Source organism: Panthera leo, chromosome E3 (assembly GCF_018350215.1).
Source record: "Panthera leo isolate Ple1 chromosome E3, P.leo_Ple1_pat1.1, whole genome shotgun sequence".
Classification (NCBI taxonomy): Eukaryota; Metazoa; Chordata; class Mammalia; order Carnivora; family Felidae; genus Panthera; species Panthera leo.
This window is the reverse complement of record NC_056694.1, coordinates 40059326-40076659: the sequence shown is the minus strand read 5'-3', so window position 1 is coordinate 40076659 and position 17334 is coordinate 40059326. Positions and strand designations below refer to the sequence as shown.

Sequence of the window (17334 nt, the reverse complement as noted above, 5' to 3'; positions counted from 1 at the left end):
TCCAGGACCTGTAGCACCAGCGGGAACTTGTTAGAAACGCAGATGAGGGCACCTGGGTGGCTCAGTTTTCAGCTCAGGTCACGATCTCGCCGTTTGGTGAGTTGGAGGCTGGCGTTGGGCTCTGCACTGACAGGGTGGATCCTGCTTGGGATTCTCGGTTTCCCTCTCGAGCTACCCCACCCTCCCCCCAAATAAATAAACTTAAAAAGAAATGCAGACGGGTCACCCCTACCTAGCCCAGACTTTTGGCATCAGCAGGTCTGGGGCTGGCGCAACAATCTGTTTTAACGAGCTCTGCAGGCCAACACAGTGTGGTGCTGGCTCAAATTTCAGACGGGGTGCAGGGTGGGCTAGGAAGGGTGCGCGCGGGGCATCCCGCCCAGGCCTGAGGTTGCAGGTGGCGCCAGAGCCCTCACCTGCGCCACCGGGAGGATCACCCAAGTGGTGATCGGGGTGGTTGTGGCGCGTCCCGGGTTGGTGCCTGCAGCACCCCTGCACCCCGCAGGCTGGCGGTGGGGTCAGCGCTTGGGCTGGGAGGGCGACTCGAGATGGCTGCGCAGCCCTTCCAGAAAAGTCCTCGCTGCGGCCCGGGCTTGTCTGATGCGGTTTCGGTGATTCTGGCTTCCCGAGGGTCCCCAGGGGACGAGGTCCTGACACGGCAGAACCTGCTCCCCGCTCTGCGCCTACCGGTGGCTTGGCTGACCGCCCCGCCCCCCCAGGGGAGGGGGCTTCGTGGCCCGACCCGCTCGGCGGCCTGGGTGCGGGGGGGATCGCGCGCGCGGCGGGAGCGGCGGGGGCGTGGCGGGCGGGAGCGGCGGGGGCGGGGCTGGGGCGGGCCCCGCCGCCAGGCCCCGCCCCCGCAGCGCTCAGGGTTCGGCGCGGCTGCTAGCGCGCGCTGTGCCTGGCGTCTCTGGAGCGGGTGCGGAGCGCGGCATCTCCGGAGCCCCCGACCGCGCGCCCCCGGCCCGGCCCACGGTGAGTGCGCGGCCTCTGGACGGCCTTGGGGCGCCCCCTCCTGCGGCCGGCGCCCGGTCCGGCTCCTGCGTTTGCGGACCCCGAGGGGGCGCGGGAGGCCCCCCGAGGAGGAGGGCGGCAGGAGGTCGCGAAGACGCTCCCTCGGCTCCGGGGAAATTGAAGCCGGCGCGTGCTCGGAGGGACGGTCTCGGGCCCTTCTCTGGGCCCGCGTCCCCAAGAACGCCGGAGCGGGCGGGGATCGAGGAGGCGGGCAGCAGGACCCCCCCCCCCCACCACCACCACCCAACGACGCCGTGGCCCCCATCCCCGCCAGGCGCAGGCCGCCGGTGGGTTGCGGCCAGGGACTTCAGAGACCCTCCGCGGGGTTTCCCAGGCAACCCGCCGGGGGCCGGGGCGGGGGGAGATGCCCCCAGTGCCCAGTCCCCCCCACCCTGCCGCCAGTCCCCGTAGGACCCTTAGTCTCCACAAAATCCCTCCACGGGTCGGAATGGTGTAAAACAACACGCACCTACCAGGCTTCTGACCTGCCCGCGACCACCCGCTCATCAGGGAGGGAAGGACCTCGACGGATCTGGGGGCCCCCACCCCCGAGGCTCCCGCGGGGAGCACCGAGAGGAGGGGGACGGGAGGGGAGGGAGGGGGGGCATCACGGTGGAGACCGGTGAGTAAAGAGCGGGGGAGGGAGCCTCGGAGGAAGAACGGACAGAGAATTTCATTTTTCATGCGTTCATTCTAGAAGCATCTAGGTAGCCCCTGACAGTTGATCTCAGACTTCCTAGGGCTTCAGGTCCAGCTGCGGAGCTCGCTTAAAATCATTCCCAGGCATCTCCCCAGGGACTGGGTTGGGATTAGATCTCAGGGAGCAGCATTTGTGATGGACACGGCTGCTGAGCTGTGTGCAGGGGAGCACTGTCTAGGGAGTCACAGGACAGTGAGAAATCCAGTAAAAAAAAAAAAAAAAGTGAAGGGAGTGGCTGGCTGGGAAGAGAAGGCTGAGAGGGTGACACAGAGACCAGAATGTGGGGCCAGACATCCTGCCACTGCCCGTACACACCCAGGGTAGCATCAACGGACCCCTGCCCTCGCTTCACCAGGGACCAGATTTTGATACGAAGGGACCTAGTGTTCTGAGTGTTTATTATCAAGGTGTTTATTCATCGTGAGGGTGGCCAGGTGGCACAGGGGACACTAACTAGGGAGATACATCTGGCTCTGCTCAGGTGCCCCTAGACTCACCCGCTTTGGTGCCACCTAAGCCCACAGGTGGGCTTACAGGAGACGGGTGTGGCTTACAGCCCTCGCTTTGAGTCCTGGCTCCAGGCGGGTCAGCCCAGCCCTGGGCTGCGAAACGGGACGGTGATACCAACTTTGCAGAATTGTCTTTCCCCATTCACCCTGGGTCTTGAAGACGGCCAGGGGACAAGGTGGTACTTTCGGCTTGGCCCCAGTGCCAGTGTGGCATTCAGCTCCTTGGCCAGCCTCACTTTGTCCGTCGGGCAGTCGCTCTGGCCCTGGTGGCCGGGCACGAGCGGAGGCTACAGACACATTTTGCTGTGTGCTGCTGCCCGGGGCCAGAAGGGACAGAGACAGGGAGAGCTCAAGGAGGGGCTCTGTCGGGGGCCGGCAGAGGGTCCCTGCAGCCAGCAAGTGCTTCCTGGGGGTCAGCCACGCACCCACCGCTGGTGCTGCTCCGAGTGAGGTGCTGGCTGGCTCCCAGGGCCCAGGCCATTTGGTGCAGAAACGTCATCAGTGCCCCAGCAGCCAGGGGTTTCCAGGGCAACTGGAGGAGTGTCTGGGCACCCAGGGATGAGCCATCTCTCCCAGACACCGGTGCCCAGACGCCACTTTTGCCCCCATCCGGCCCGTGGGCTGAGGGAGGGAGCCCCACGGAGGGGGAGCCAGCCTGTCTGGACCCCCAGAAGTCGGGTGTGCCGGGAGCTTAGAGCTTGAGCACCACAGAGTGGAGTTCATTCCCGGCCACTTGCTGGCTCTGTGGCCTTGAGTAAGCGCCTAACCCCGGGGCCTCAGCTTGGGGCCTTTTGGGGGCTGTGATTATGAGGTGAGGTGGCTCCCCCTCTACCCTGAACGTTTTATTGCCACAAAGACACCCGGTCTCTGCGGCTCAGGCCGCTTGGTTCCTGCGTCACGTTTGTCTCTGGGACCGTGAGCCCCTGTAGCCCCTGTCACACGCAGACGCAATTGGCGGTTGCCCTGGCAACGGCTCAAGCAGTGGCTGCTCCCTTGCTTTGGGGGGCCGGGGCGGGGGGGTAGCAGCCTCTTCCCCACAGCTAGAGAGGAGGGGGGTGCCCTGATGCCCGTCCCCTTAGGACCTCGCTGCTGGCGGTAGGGGCGACAGCTTCCAGAACCACATGCCCCAGCCGCTGAGCCCCGTCCACACATCCTCCCGATCTTTGAAGGGAGGCTCCCGGGGGAGGCAGTAAGAAGTACGAGGAAGGTGGGGGCCTCGTTTCAGGGCCATGGGCCAGTTGTCCTTTCTGTCCCCAGCTCTCGGGTCTGATCAGATGAGACCCTCTGAGCCCAGCGTTCCCCGGGGCTCCGTAGAACCAGGGCTGGGGCACCAGGGGGTAGGAGGATGTGCCATCTGCAGTGGTGGCCTGAGCAGGGACGGCAGCGCAGGGACCAGTGAGAGGCAGACAGACACAGCTGGGAGCAGGCATCCGGTTTGTTCAACAAAATCTGTAGGACTCATGAGGTGCCGTCTGCCCTGGCCCCAGCGCTCCCAACAGGGCACAGGATTCTAAGGAGGAGGGAGCAGACGTTAAGTAGAGATGTGCAGGAACACGGGCACGATCCGCGCACGGCGGGCACAGCCTGGGGAGCTGGCCTGGGCACACAGGGCACAGGTGGGTCTAACCTGGCTGTCCCACCACTAACTGCCCATGAGATCGGGGGCAGGTATAGTTGGAGCTGGCTGAGTCCCCATTTCCTGTTTTGTCCAGTGAAAACGACAGTGCTTCTCTGCACGGCTGTGCCTGGGCTGGAGGGGCCCTCAGTGAGTGGACAAGTGGGCACCACCAGGGAAGGGGACCAGGGCAGTGGGTGCAAAGGCCCTGTGGTACCCTGAAGGGAGCATATGTCCTGTGCAGAGGCACAGGCTGACATCCTGGGGCAGGGAAGTCCGAAAGGTGGGCACCGAGGGGCAGATTCAGCCTAGCGGGGTGGGGGGTCAGCACTTTCCTCTGCTAGTTTTCAGCAGGGGTGCACGAAGACCACCCTGGGGTTTGGGGAGGCACAGGCGGGTCCCTGGCGGGACCAGGGAAGGGGTCGGGTGCCTGGGCTGGTCAGGGCTGAGCAGGAGCAGGGCTCGAGGGCCCACGGCTGCTTAGTGGTCCTCCTGCCCTTCCTCCAGGGTCTGCAGGGGACACTGTGGCCCCAGGGGGAGGTGTGCAAGTGCGCCCACAGGGAGAGGATGGGGCGCTGTCCCTGGCTGTGCTGGGCGGGTGAGGACTTCGCCAGCGGCCCCTCCTGCGCATGCTGGCCACTCGGGGTGAGGGGGTCTCGAGGAAGGCCCCAGGCACGGTGGCCTCTTCTTGCCCAACCTCCTCTGCAGGATGAGGACTTTGGGAGTCCTGGGGAGGGGTTGCCTCCTGCAGGACCTTTGCCTGCCCTGGCCCCAGACTGGACCATTACAGGCTGGGTGAATTGGGCACCCCTCCCCGACAACTCCGTCCCGTTCGCAAAGCGCCCAGGAGATACAGGCACTTGCTGCTGAGCGGTCCTAGGACCCCAGGGACACAGCCAGGGGTCCCATCCCTAGATGGGCGGCGGGAGCGTGGCAGTAGGGGCCCTCTGCGGTGAAGTCCAGCAGCAACCGGTGACAAGCCCGGACCGTGCCAGCCCGACCACCACCTGGCAGCCTCGTCCCGTCCCCGGCGCGGCCCCGCAGGGATGTCCCGTCTTGCAGATGGGACACGAAGGCTGAGGGAGCCCGAGGGAGCGGCCCCCGGTGGCCCCTGGGTGCCCAGCGCGGTGCAGCACGGGAGCCGAGTCGCAGGGCCTCAGGCTCCCGTTGCCCCGCGGAGGCCAGGAGGCTGCGCCGTCAGGCACGCGGCTCGTGTGCGCTTCTGGCGGATCCGTCCGCCGCTCGATGTGCACCCGGTGCGGTTTCTGGGGCCGGCGCGGCGGTGCTGCTGGGACGTGCAGGGACCGCAGCCGTGCGCTCTGCCCGCAGACCTCCGGCCATGACGACCCTGCTGGAGATCAAGAGCAGCGTGCTGCGGCAGGTGCAGGCGTGCCCCACCTTCCGCCGCAGGGCCGAGGGAGAGCCGGCCGCCACCAGCGCTGACCCCCCGGAGCCGGCCGCAGGGGCTTGGTGGGTGCTCCGCGCCCAAACCTGCACCGTCGCGCGTCCCCGGGGGAGCTGGGAGAGCGGGGCGCGCCGTGGACGCCGCGCTGGGTCCCCGGATGTGTGGACACGGGGAATCCCCTCGAGGCGCACGGCCGGCAGCTGGTCCTGGGCAGGGGGCGGGTGTGTGCCGGGGTCCCGGGTCTCAGGCCTGGCCTCTCCCTGCAGGAAGCCCGGGGACGGCGTGGAGTTCTTCGCGCACATGCGCCTCATTCTGAAGAAGGGGGAGGGCAGACAGGGCCTGCCATGCCCCGAGGTGAGGATGGCCCAGAGCTGCTGCCCGGTGTGGGCCTCCCCGCCAGCCCCCTCTGCAGCGGGCCCCCACCCCTCAAACCGACTCCCGCCGTCCCTGGGGCCCTCCCCCCGCGAGACCCTCACCCCAGTGCTCCTCAGGTCCTCTTGCGCAGCGGTTCGCCAGCCCCTGCTGAGCCCGTGGACCCCAGCCGTGGCCTGAGAGCCCTGACCCAGGAGGAGGTAAGGGGGGAGGGGGCGTGGCCCCAGGGAGGGTCTGGGAGCACCTAAGATGGGCCTGGCCCAGGATCTGGGGACAGGGTGGACACCAGAGGTGACAAGGGTGAGTGGGCCGGGACTTCCCATGCAAGCCAGTAGGAAGCAGAGCTCAGGGGGCCAGTGCAGGGCCCAGCAGGTGCAAAGGTCCTGATGCTGGGACTGCGGTCTGCCAGTGGGGGGAGCTCCTGAGGACCGCCCACCCCCCCCCCCCCCCCCCGCCCCTCCCAGGCATACAGGGGGTGGAACCAAGAAGCCCCAGCCCCCAGTGGCCAGGGCTCACGGCCTGGGGCTGAAGGATACGGGGATGGGGCGGCTGGGACTCAGGGTGTGCGCCCCGCCCCACCCACAGGTGGAGATGCTCTATGAGGAGGCCTTGTACACAGTCCTCTACCGTGCAGGGACCATGGGTCCTGACCAGGTGGATGACCAGGAGACCCTACTGGGCTACCTTCAGCAGGTGAGCCCCACCGGCCCCACCCTCCCTGCTGGCCTGGCCGTGCCTTGTCAGGGGAGCCCTTTCCTCTGCCTGGAGGCATCATCATCAGCCATGTAACACACACAGATTCGCCCCACGTACGGAACACACACATACCCACACGTGCATGTGCAGAGACACACGTATGCGCTGGTAGGCGTGCCCGGGAGGATGGAGGGATGGGGACACACACACACACAGACACACACACACACAAAGAAGGGTAGAAAGCACAAACCGACAGAGGAACGGACCCAGAGGATGGACCGACAGATAAACAGATCTTTCCTCCTCCTCTGTGTGTGTGTGTGTGTTTCCTCTGCCCCGGGAGGCCCCCAGGACAATGGCCAGGTTTGCCTCGGGGGTACCTGGGCCCTCACACCGGCCCACCCTCTACAGGTGTTTGGTACCAGCCCTGAGGAGCACGCTGAGGCCATTGAGCGTGTGAAGAAGGCCAAGGTGAGGCTGCCACCCACGTGGGCAGACACTGGCCAGCCGCGGTGCTAGGGCTCGGGGTGGGGAGGACACAGAGCAGGGCCTTGTCGCGGTCACACCGAGCCTTCTGCAAGAGGCCGGTCAGCACCCTCTGCCCACAGGCCCCCACGTATGCCCTGAAAGTCTCTGTTATGCGTGCCAAGAACCTGCTGGCCAAAGACCCCAATGGTGAGTGGGGACCAGCCTGGACCTCGGCTGTGCCCGGGTCCGGTGGCCACGGAGGGACGGAGGGCCCAGGGCTGGCGGCTGAGGCGCCCGATGTGTCTCAGGCTTCAGCGACCCGTACTGCATGCTGGGTATCCTGCCGGCCTCGGGTGCCCCCCGGGAGCCAGGGCCGCGCACGGAACAGCGCTTCAGCTTCCGCAAAGGCAGCAAGCGTGGGGGTCCGCTCCCGGCCAAGTGCATCCAGGTCACCGAGGTCAAGAGCAGCACCCTGAACCCTGTCTGGAAGGAGAACTTCGTCTTGTAAGGGCCCTGGCCCAGCTGGGCGGCAGGGCGGTCGGGCAAGGGGGGCTGCCTGCTGGGCCAGAGCATGTCCTGAGGACACAGGCCGGTGGCTGCCACACTGTGCCTGCCCCAGGGACCCGAGCGGGGGCTGTTCACGTGACCACTGTCCAGAGGAGGAAATCGCCTCAGAGAGAGGTGCCATGCCCCGGGGGCCTCACAGTCAGGATCCAAATCCGGGCGGCCTGTCCTGAGAGCTCGAGCTCGTGGACCCCTGCCCGCAGCTCCTGAAATTGTCCCTGCCCTAGCCCTGGGCAGGGGATGGTCCTCCACCCTCTGGGCTTCTCTCCGTTTTCCTTACAGTGAGATCGAGGATGTCAGCACAGACCAGCTGCACCTGGATATCTGGTAGATGCCCCTGGTCCCTGCAGGGCAGCCGGTGTGGGTGCACCTGCTGGGGGGGGGGGGGTTGAGAGAGGACACTCAGGGCCCAGCCAGGCTCCAGACAAGCCAGGTTTCCGCGCCCCGCCCCTAGGGACCATGACGATGATGTGTCTCTGGTGGAAGCATGCAGGAAGCTGAATGAAGTCATCGGCCTGAAGGGCATGAGCAGGTATGACAGGTGGGACCCTCGTGCCCCCCAGACACTGGGGCTGCAGCTTGGCCACGTGGGCCAGCAGAGAGTAGCTCCCCAGGGACTAAGGTGGGGCCGCCCCCCCCCCCCGGCTTTGCCTAGGTATTTTAAACAGATTGTCAAGTCGGCCCGTGCAAATGGGACAGCAGGGCCCACGGAGGACCACACAGATGATTTCCTGGGGTGTCTCAACATACCCGTCCGGGTGAGTGGGGGCCGGGGCTTCGCTCACGGACCGCCTGTTTGTGGGGTCTCATCCTCCGGGGATACTGCTGGTGGGTCTGCCCTGCGACTCCCCCAAGCATCTCCTGGCCTTCTTGGGCTGGTGGGGCTTTGAGCTGCAGGGGAGGGGGAAGGAACAGCTTCCTGGGGGTCCGGGCACCCCTGAGGGCTCACTCGGTGCTGACCACCCGTCTCCGGGGCCAGCAGAGCTGTGTGTTCTCCTCTTGGTCCCACAGAGAGTCCGTGGGAGGGAGCTGGAGGGGGGATGGCGGGTGTGAACCCTTTCCTTTCAGGAAGTGCCCGTGGCCGGTGAAGACCGCTGGTTCAAGCTGGAACCACGCTCCAGCGCCTCCCGCGTTCAAGGAGACTGCCAGCTGGTCCTCAAGCTGATCACCACACAGGTGGGGAGCCGTGGGGGTCCCCCGCCCTGCGTCTTGGCCTTGCACCCCTGCCCACGGGCTTGGGCAGGGCTGGTGACGGGCGGCTCCTGCATTCCAGAGGGACACGGGCATGAGCCAGCGCGGGCGGGCGGGCTTCCTGTCCTACATGCTGCTGCTCAGTCGTCTCCTGCAGTTCGAGCACCGATCCGAGGAGGTAGCCTCGCCCTCCGGACGGGGCTGACCGGGCGCCTGGGGAGGCAGAGCAGGGGAGCCTGGGCACCGGGGGGAGGAGGGGATGGCGGCCCCTGCCTGCATCCACGCCTGCCCCCAACTCCCCCAGCCCAAGGCGAGCTGCTGGCGGGGAGAGCTCAGCGGGCCCGCGGCCACGATCCTCTGCCTGCACGGCGCGCAAAACAACCTGTCGGCGCTGCAGCTGGCTGTGCTGTGAGTGGGCGGGGCCTCCGGGGGCGGGGCACAGGGAGGCCGGCGGCGGGTGGGCGGGCCTCGGGGCGGGGCGAGCGAGGGAAGGAGTCCTCTGAGTGGGAAGGCATGAAAGGGGGCGGTGCCATGGGGGAGTTGGGGGCGTGTAAGGGGCAAGTAGGAGGGGCACGGGCGCGGTGGTCTCATCGGGGTCTCCGTGCCCATGGGCGGGGCTCCCCCCGACTTGCAGGCACTGGCAGGTCAGCAGCCGCCACCATCAGACCCGGACCCTGGACTACGGCTACCTGCTGGGGCTGCTGGAGGACATGCAGGCGCATTGGGAGGAGGCGTCTTCGCTGCCCCAAGGGCAGGTGAGCTGTTCCTGGGGGGTGTGCTGTGGGGCCGCTGGCGCTGGGGCAGACAGGGCGGAGTGCTACCCACATGGGGTGCTGGGCTCACAGGGCCCTGTGGGGCTGAAAACAAACTTCATGACCCAGGATAGAGCGGGTACTGTGCAATGCTGAGACGGGGGATGTGTCCGAGTCCCAGGGGAGGGAGGTCGTGCCCTCCATCTGGGCGAGGGACGGAGGGAGTGGGTGCTCGAAGCTGGGTAGGGGGAACGGGGGGCGCCAAGGGCCTGAGGCCGTGGGGACTGTGGTGGCTGAGTTTGGAGAAACCAGGCCCACGGATGGCCCGAGGAGGCCCTTGCAGACTGGCTGCCCCTACCCGCCCCGTGGGGAGGGCAGTGGGGGTCAGCTCCGACGGGCCGGTGCCCCCAGGAGGAGAGCCTGGCTGACAGCTTCAATGCCTTCTCCGAGTTTGGGCTGCGGCTGCTGCGTCAGCTTCGGGACTTCTTCCCCGCCACCAACAGCACTGCCGTCTATCGTCTGGAGCTGCTGCTCAAGTGGGTGTAGCCCAGGTCCTGGCCGGGGGTGGGGGCGTGGGGGGTCGGTGGGGGTGGGTAGGGAGCTGGGCGGGGCAGCGCACAGTCAGCGGGCGGCCCCTCCAGGTGTCTCAGCAAGATGCAGATCTTCCAGCCTTCCTTTGAGGTGTGCTCCTTCCGGACAGAACTAAATGCGGACATCTCTGCTGCTCTGAAGGTGTGTCTGGTAGCGAATCTGTGCCCGGTGCCCGCCCCTCGAGGCCCACACGGGGGGTGCCCAGCCGCGCCCACCCCCAGCTCCCGGCCTGCTCTCCCACGCTCCAGGGCCCTTTTAACCTCCCCCCCAACCCACCACCCCGTGTTTGTTGGTGGCTTGTCTTGCAGAGAGGCAACCGTGAGTGGTATGACAGGCTCCTGAACACCAAGAGTCCTCGAGAGCAGGTGCCGCGGGGGAGGGGAGCGGAGGGGGGGGGGGGGCGGCAAGTAGGTGCGGGCCAGAAGGTCAGTGTGAACCGGGCTTCCTCGCAGTCGGGGCCGCAGCGCCTCGCCGGGCTGGTCGAGCTGGCGGACGCCGTCTATGAGGATCTGCAGTCCTGCTACGGCATCTACGCCAGCCTCTTCCACAGGTGGGGCCCCGGGCTCTGCCCGCCGTCCCCGCCCCCGGCCCCTCAGGGATGCCGCCAGGCCGGTGGCGGGGCAAGCAGGTGTGTGACATTTGTTCCCTGCAGCATCACCGACATCGACTTCTTCACACTCACTTTCCGGCAGCTGGAGCGTCTGGTGAGGAGGGGCTGTGGGGAGAAGCCCCCGGGCTGGGAAGGGGCCCGCTTTCCCTGTTGCTGGTGGCCTGAATGCGTCCTCCTGAGTAGGTGGCCGAGGAGGCATGGGTGCTGACGGAGGAGCTGAGCCCCAAGATGACCCTCGAGGTGGCCTCAGGGCTCTTCGAACTGTACGTGACCCTGGCGGACATCCAGCGTTTCTGGAGCAGCATCCCCGGCCGGTGGGTGCCCTGCCCCAACCTATCTCCTTCCCCCCACCTGCCCTGTCTGTCTCCTCCCACTGTTGGCCTCCCAGACCTGCACCCCCTCCCACCTGTCCCGCAGCCTCCTCTAGGAGGCCTCTGGGACAGCCCGAGGGCCCTTGGAGGCAGGCTCTCCCGGGTGTCCCCTTGGGCCGGGACCCTGGGACGTGCTGGCTCAAGGTGTCGGAGTCCGGGCGAGCTCCCACTGGCCTCCTGCCACAGCGACAGCCGCTCCCTCGCCCTGGCTGGCATCCATGGCCCGTTCCTGCCCGCTGTGAAGCTTTGGCTGCAGGTGCTGCGGGACCAGGTCAGGTGGAGGCTGCAGGGAGCCGTGGATGTGGACACGGTGAGTAAGCGCCCGGGCCTGAGGGTGCTGGGCTCAGCCAGGGCCCCCCCCCCCCTTGCCACCCAGGCCTCCTCCTGCCTTCCTAGCTGGAGCCCATGGACGCCTCCTCCAAGCACAGCAGTTCTGCGGCCTCGGCTAGTCTCTGCTTCAGTCACATCCAGGAGCTGTGGGCCCGCCTGGCATGGCCCGACCCTGCCCAGGCCGAGGCCCTGGGCACCCAGCTCAGCCAGGTGTGTTGGCTGTGCGTTGGGGAGCGTGGTCTGGGAGGAGACGAGTCTGGGAGGGCCGCGGGCCCAGGGGACACAGCCCGCAGCTCCTGAGCCCTCGTCTCCCACCGTAGGACCTGTGTGCGGCCACCCTCTTCTACACTGAGCTGCTGCGGAAGAAGGTGGACGCTCAGCCGGGGGCCGCGGGCGAGGCAGTGAGCGAGCCAGTGAGCGGCCTGGCGGGCAGGGGGCGGGGCCGGGGGCGGGGCGGGGCCGCCACCGGGCTGCCGACCCCTCCCCCCCGACGTGGGCCGCCTCCCCAGCTCTGTGTGGTTCTCAACAACGTGGAGCTCCTGCGCAAGGCTGCCGGGCAGACGCTGCGGGGTCTGGCGTGGCCGGAGGTGACCTCCGGGCCCGAGGGGGTGCTCCCGCGCCCTCTGCTCGGCTGTGCACAGGCCCTGGACGAAGACCTGCAGCAGGAGGTCCACACCGTGACGGCGCACCTGACCTCCAAGGTGGGCGGGCGGGCGGGCGGAGGACCCGGCCGCCCCCTCACTGCCACTTGGTGCTGAGCTCTGCCGTCCCTCAGATGGTGGCTGACGTCAGGAAGTACGTGCAGCACATCAGCCTGTCGCCCGACTCCATCCAGAACGATGAAGTGAGGGCCTGGGCACCGAGGGGAGCGTGCGCGGGGTGGGGCCCGGGCAGTGTGGCACTGAGGATGCTGCCCGCAGGCCGTGGCCCCGCTCATGAAGTACTTGGATGAGAAGCTGGCCCTGCTGAATACCTCCCTGGTGAAGGAGAACCTTAGCAGGTACAGCTTGGGGCGGTTGGGCCGGGGCGGGGCCTGGGGTCCCTTCACGGGCACGGGCACGGGCACGGAGTGTCCCTGCAGGGTGCTGGAGGCCCTCTGGGAGCTGCTCCTGCAGGCCATCCTTCGGGCACTGGGGGCAAACCTCGACGTCTCTGCTGATTTCTACGGCCGCTTCCACTTTACGCTGGAGGTAGGTGGAGGGGCCTCCCTGCTGGGGCTCCCAGGCCCTTGTCCCGGGCACCCGGCCATGTGCCCTCGGCCGGGAGGCCTGGCCTTCCCAGCCCGGACCGCTCCCCTGGGACTCCCACCAGACCAGTGCCTCCTCCCTGCCGGCCGTCTGTGTGAGCAGCACCTGGGCCACCTGCCAAGACCGTTGTCGGGCCCCAGGCACTGGCAGCCCCGTTTGCGCTAGGTGTGACAAGTGGCTCTGCCCCAGGGCTCCCAGGCGCCCTGGTGCTGCTCAGGGCTCCGCCTGGCCCGGCCGCTAGCCCCAGCACGAGCAGTGCCCCACATCCCTCCCACTTCGCCCTGCCCCCAGGCCCTGGTGAGTTTTTTCCACGCGGAGGGCCAGGGTCTGCCCCTGGAGAGCCTGAAAGACGGAAGCTACAAGGTGAGTCTGGCCCCGGGACCTCGGGCGGCGGGAGAGGGGGGCGCGGCGCCGGGGGGGGCCCACGATCAGCAGCCCCTCGGCTCCCCAGAGGCTGGAGGAGGAGCTGCGCCTGCATCAGTGCTCCACCCGCGAGTGCATCGAGCAGTACTACCTGGACAAGCTCAAGCAGGTAGCGAGGCCCCGTGTGCGCACGCGCAGTGTGGGCACGCGGCCCCGCCCCCGAACCCCTGCGCCGCGGTCACTGGCGCAAGCCCTTCCGCAGAGGTCCCTGGAGCAGAAGCGGTTCGGACGCCTGAGCGTGCGCTGTCACTACGAGGCAGCCGAGCAGCGGCTGGTGGTGGAGGTGCTGCACGCCGCGGACCTGCCCCCGCTGGACGCCAACGGTGAGGGGCGGGGCCGGGGCCAGCGGAGGGGGGGAGGGGGCGGGGCCGGGACCAGCAGAGGGGGGAGGGGGCGGGGCCGCCGCTCAGGGTCCGCACGCGGCTGTGCCCCCCCAGGCCTGAGTGACCCGTTTGTGATCGTGGAGCTGGGCCCGCCACACCTCTTCCCGCTGGTCCGCAGCCAGAGGACCCAGGTGAAGAACCGGACGCTGCACCCCGTGTACGACGAGCTCTTCTACTTGTGAGTGTCCCCCCCCCCCCCCGCGACCCCCGCCCCCTCCCGGACAGGGGGCAGGGCTCCAGGGACTGCCCTTCGCCCGCAGCTCTGTGCCGGCAGAGGCGTGCCGCCGCCGCGGTGCCTGCGTGCTGTTCACCGTCATGGACCACGACTGGCTGTCCACCAACGACTTCGCGGGGGAGGCAGCCCTCGGCCTGGGCAGCGTCGGTGGCATAGCACGACCTCAGGTGGGAGGGAGCGCGAGGGCCAGGCAGCCCGTCACCTTGCATCTGCGCCGGCCCAGGGCCCAGGGTGAGTGAGGGTCCGGGGGTGGCGGGTTCGATGGCCGCCGCGGTCTCATGCCGGCCCCACCCTCCCGCCTGTAGTGAAGTCGGCACTGAGGATGCTGGAGGGCCGCACCAACAAGGAGGCGCAGGAATTTGTCAAGAGACTCAAGGAGCTGGAGAAGTGCATGGAAGCGGACCCCTGAGCCCCGCCCCCCCCCCCCCCCCCCAGTCCTGCCCCGCATCAGCTTTGTGCAGTGGGGCTCATGCTCCCCCGTGTGGTGTGCGTGCTGCCCCGGCCGTGTCTGTGTGGTGTGTACCGTGAACCCCTGGCGTCCAGCGAGCAGCCCCCCACCCTGGATCTGGGGGTAACTCGCGGGGCCTGGCCACCCGGCAAGCTTCTCTATCTGCAACCTTAGCTTGTGCAGGCCGCGCAGGGTTCCCGGAGGGGTGGCTCTGCTCCCCAGGAGACATCAGGCTACGTCTGGAGGCGTTTTCGGTGCTCACGACTACTACTGAAGGAGGTGCCACGGCACCCATGGCGAGACCAAGGACGCTGCCGGAAGTCCTGCGGTAAATGTGACAGCGCCCTCCGCCCAGCAAGGAACAGCCTGCCCCAAACGTTACCAGTGCCACAGCCCTTCTCAGAGGAAGCACGGTCTTCGCTTTTTGGGGTGGGGCGTGTGGCAGGGCCTCGCAGGCCAACAGGAGGGATGGCCCAGGTTTGAGTCTGGACAACTCCAGCTGTGGTGGGAAACCGCTCCCAGGTGTCCTGGTGGAGGGACAAAGTGAGCGTCTGGGACCCTTCACCCTCACCCGAGGGCACACACAGAGGTTTGCTAAGCAGCGCCCGGGTCTCCAATCCCCACCTGGCTCCTAGGCCTGGGGGAGGGTGCCCCCACGTCACTGTGAGGCCGGGACCTCGTGCAAGGTCGATCGGTCAGGGTGAGGGGCCCCATGTCGGCCACTCAGCTGTGCAGTTACTGTCCCTCCGTGTGCGCACACGCGTGCCCACGCGAGATGGGCCCCAAGCCTGGCACCCCACCGTCCAGCGGCCCAGACCCTTCCCGTCCGACCCTTCCCGTCCCACTCGGCCTCACTGGAGACTGAGAGTCCCCTCCCCCCGATCCCCAGGGCAAGTGCAAAGAAACAGGCTCACACCGGGGTCTCCTGGCTTGCAGCTTCACTGGGAGGGCTCGAAGGCCCCAGAGCACAGCTGTGTCAGAACCGTGGGGACACAGTCCAGGGCCACTCGGTGTTGAGAGGGCTGAGGCTGCCAGCCTGTCTGTATCCCCACAAACCCTGCCGCTCTCTCTCGAGTTTCTTATTGCTCTGCCTCAAAAAATATACGTGTCTGCAACCTTTAGTCTCTCTGCCGTTTCTTGATTCCTTTCCAAACCTGGGCGGGGGCCCTGGCCTCTGCCTCCCACTTCTGAGAACCCTCTTCAGGGCAGCCGCCGCTGTCTCCTCCGTCCTCGGCATCAGGCCCACGCTCCACAGGCTCGTCCTCGCTGTCGCTGTCACTGCTGTCTGTAAGCAGCCTGGAAGGGAGAGGTGCGTTCACTAAAGGCACCATTCCCGGCACGCTCACTCACAGAAGCCCCAGCTGAGAACGGAGTCTCCTATTCCCCGTGTTCTCGATACCAGCACCTCTCCAGTGGGGCGGCCACGGTCCTTGACCACAGTCACAAAATCATCGTGCTGTTGTTTGGGGATCCACCACCCCCCCCCCCCCGCCATCCACAGGAGGGGCCGAGGCCAGAGGACAGCCCTGGGTCTGACCTGTCCCCATACTGGGAAGCCCAAGGACCTACCGGGTGCCAGCCAGCGGCCTGTTGGGGTTTGCAAACTCTCGCCCAGAATCCACATCGAAAGGATCTGAACAGAGGAAGCAAGTAAGAAAAACACCCACACCTGACCTCAGAGCGCACACAAGCCTCCCACAAGCTGGGGCAGGATGCGCCGCCCCCCCCCTCCCCCCCCCCCCCCCCCCCCGCTTCTCAAAAAGAGGCTGCATGCCTGGAGGAGGATTAGCATTAGCGTCCTGGCACCCAGCCAGGGGGCTTGTGTCCATGCCAGGCCTCACCGATTTCCTCCTCCCCGGGGTGCTCCTTGGCGCAGGCCAGGAACTCCTGCTCCGCCTGCAGCACCTCCTCTGGGCCGCTGCAGGCCGCGTACTTGTCCAGGAGCTGGCGGTTCAGGTCTAGGAAGCCCTTGCCCCATTTGAACTTCCGCAGCAAGATGACAGCAAGGTCGGAGAAGCCTGACGGTGAGGACACAGAAAACGCAAGGATGTTGACCATCCCTCTCCCATCCCGAGTGTGCTCCCAGCACCCTCAAGGCTGTCCCAAGATCTGACACTCCGTCCCGCGGTCCAGACGGCCTGCTCACCCGCCTCCGCCATCCACTAAGGCCCTCTTCCCACGTCTCGTGGGGCCGCCTGTCTGAGCCTCTACCGGGACCATAAATTCTCTGAGGACAAGTGGAGGGGTGACAAAGGTGGGATTGAAATCCTAGCCTGTCCACCTTGACCACCCCACGGGCCCTCCCGTCCCTCCCGGGACGTGCCAGCAGAAAACACACTGCTGGGAGCCTAGCCAGACTTCCAGGCTGGCGGGCTTGGGCGCTCACCGAGGATGCAGAAGGTGGCGGCAAAAGCCTCCACGCAAGACAGTTTGCAGGGTCGGCCGTAGTTCACGGGGTTGGCTGCTACCAGGTGGGGCAGCAGCCGCAAGTGGCCCCCCCGCATCTTCCCAAACGGTGTCTCATCCAGTCGGGCCCAGGAGCAGTCGATGACCGCGACCCCACACCGTGCCACCAGCTGTCTGTCAGAAGCAGAGGAGGGCTAGGTTCTGGGGGCCCGCACCACGGTGGAGTCCTGAAAACTGACTTCACTAGAGATACAAGAACATCATTCCCCCGCCCCCAAACAGCCCCGACGGTGTGTGTTCCCGGGGTAGGCTCCTTTATTCACTCCACAAACGTTTACTGAGGTCCTACTATGTCCTGCGTTAGGGATGGGGGCGGGGGGCGCAAACTAGGCAGGTAGAAAAGCTCAGAAAGGAATGATGCGCCAGGGCCGGGGGCTTACTGAGACTCCCGCCCACGCCCCTGACCCCCCCGCTCCTACCTGTCCGCGGGGGACACGTACTGGGAGCCCACGGGGCTGAGCACCAGGCCGCCGAACCTGTGGCCCAGGCGCAGGCAGCGCACCAGGCCCAGGCGGGCCAGCTTGCGGCCCGTGCAGCGCCGGGGGTCGCAGTGGCCCAGCTCCCACATGGCCAGCGGGCACGGCAGCCGCGCCGGCCCCGAAATGCCCTCGTCCTCGGCCGCCTCTGGCTCCACGGACGCTGCACCGGAGCAGAGAAGGGTACCGAGCCTCAGGCGCAGCTCCGAGGGCCCGCCCCGGGCCTGCGACCCCCGGCCCATTCCCCGGTCGCGCCCCACTCACCTCGCAGCGCGGCGCCCACCTCCTCCGCGAAGGCCTCCAGGGAGCGGCCAGCGGGGCGCCGAGCGCGGCCGCCTTCGGCCACCGGCCCGCGCGTCGCCCTCCTGCGGCCCATGGCAGGGAGCAGCCTGGGGTCCCCGACACTCGGGGCGCACGCCTCCTCTGCGGCCCACCTGCGCAGGCGCCGGGCGCCACTTCCGGCCC

General features: G+C 67.4%; 2 protein-coding genes across 3 annotated transcripts; one reads left to right on the top strand and one right to left on the bottom strand.

Annotated features, from left to right (window-relative positions):
• Nucleotides 1-911: 911 nt before the first annotated feature.
• On the top strand, nt 912-13913 carry BAIAP3 (BAI1 associated protein 3). The gene is made up of 34 exons (XM_042922934.1): nt 912-975; nt 5168-5308; nt 5510-5597; nt 5735-5815; nt 6201-6308; nt 6726-6785; nt 6923-6989; nt 7091-7286; nt 7629-7673; nt 7801-7878; nt 8002-8104; nt 8415-8522; nt 8620-8715; nt 8842-8945; nt 9172-9292; nt 9701-9825; nt 9931-10021; nt 10189-10245; nt 10333-10430; nt 10533-10584; nt 10674-10804; nt 11048-11171; nt 11258-11401; nt 11512-11604; nt 11701-11892; nt 11967-12035; nt 12112-12191; nt 12273-12381; nt 12730-12801; nt 12890-12970; nt 13064-13184; nt 13299-13422; nt 13505-13710; nt 13785-13913. The coding sequence occupies exons 2-34, from the start codon at nt 5178-5180 to the stop codon at nt 13886-13888; spliced, it is 3459 nt and encodes a 1152-aa protein (XP_042778868.1). The 5' UTR covers nt 912-975; nt 5168-5177; the 3' UTR covers nt 13889-13913.
• A 935-nt stretch (nt 13914-14848) lies between these two features.
• On the bottom strand, nt 14849-17334 carry TSR3 (TSR3 ribosome maturation factor). 2 transcript variants are annotated; one of them, XM_042922943.1, is made up of 6 exons: nt 17134-17334; nt 16834-17032; nt 16314-16507; nt 15769-15945; nt 15497-15560; nt 14849-15223 (listed from the first exon to the last, which is right to left on the bottom strand). In XM_042922943.1, exons 1-6 carry the CDS (start codon nt 17243-17245, stop codon nt 15046-15048), a joined length of 924 nt encoding a protein of 307 aa, XP_042778877.1. In that variant the 5' UTR covers nt 17246-17334; the 3' UTR covers nt 14849-15045. The 2 variants fall into 2 exon arrangements, with proteins under 2 accessions (XP_042778877.1, XP_042778876.1); XM_042922942.1 differs by having other exon boundaries at nt 16813-17032; nt 17134-17333.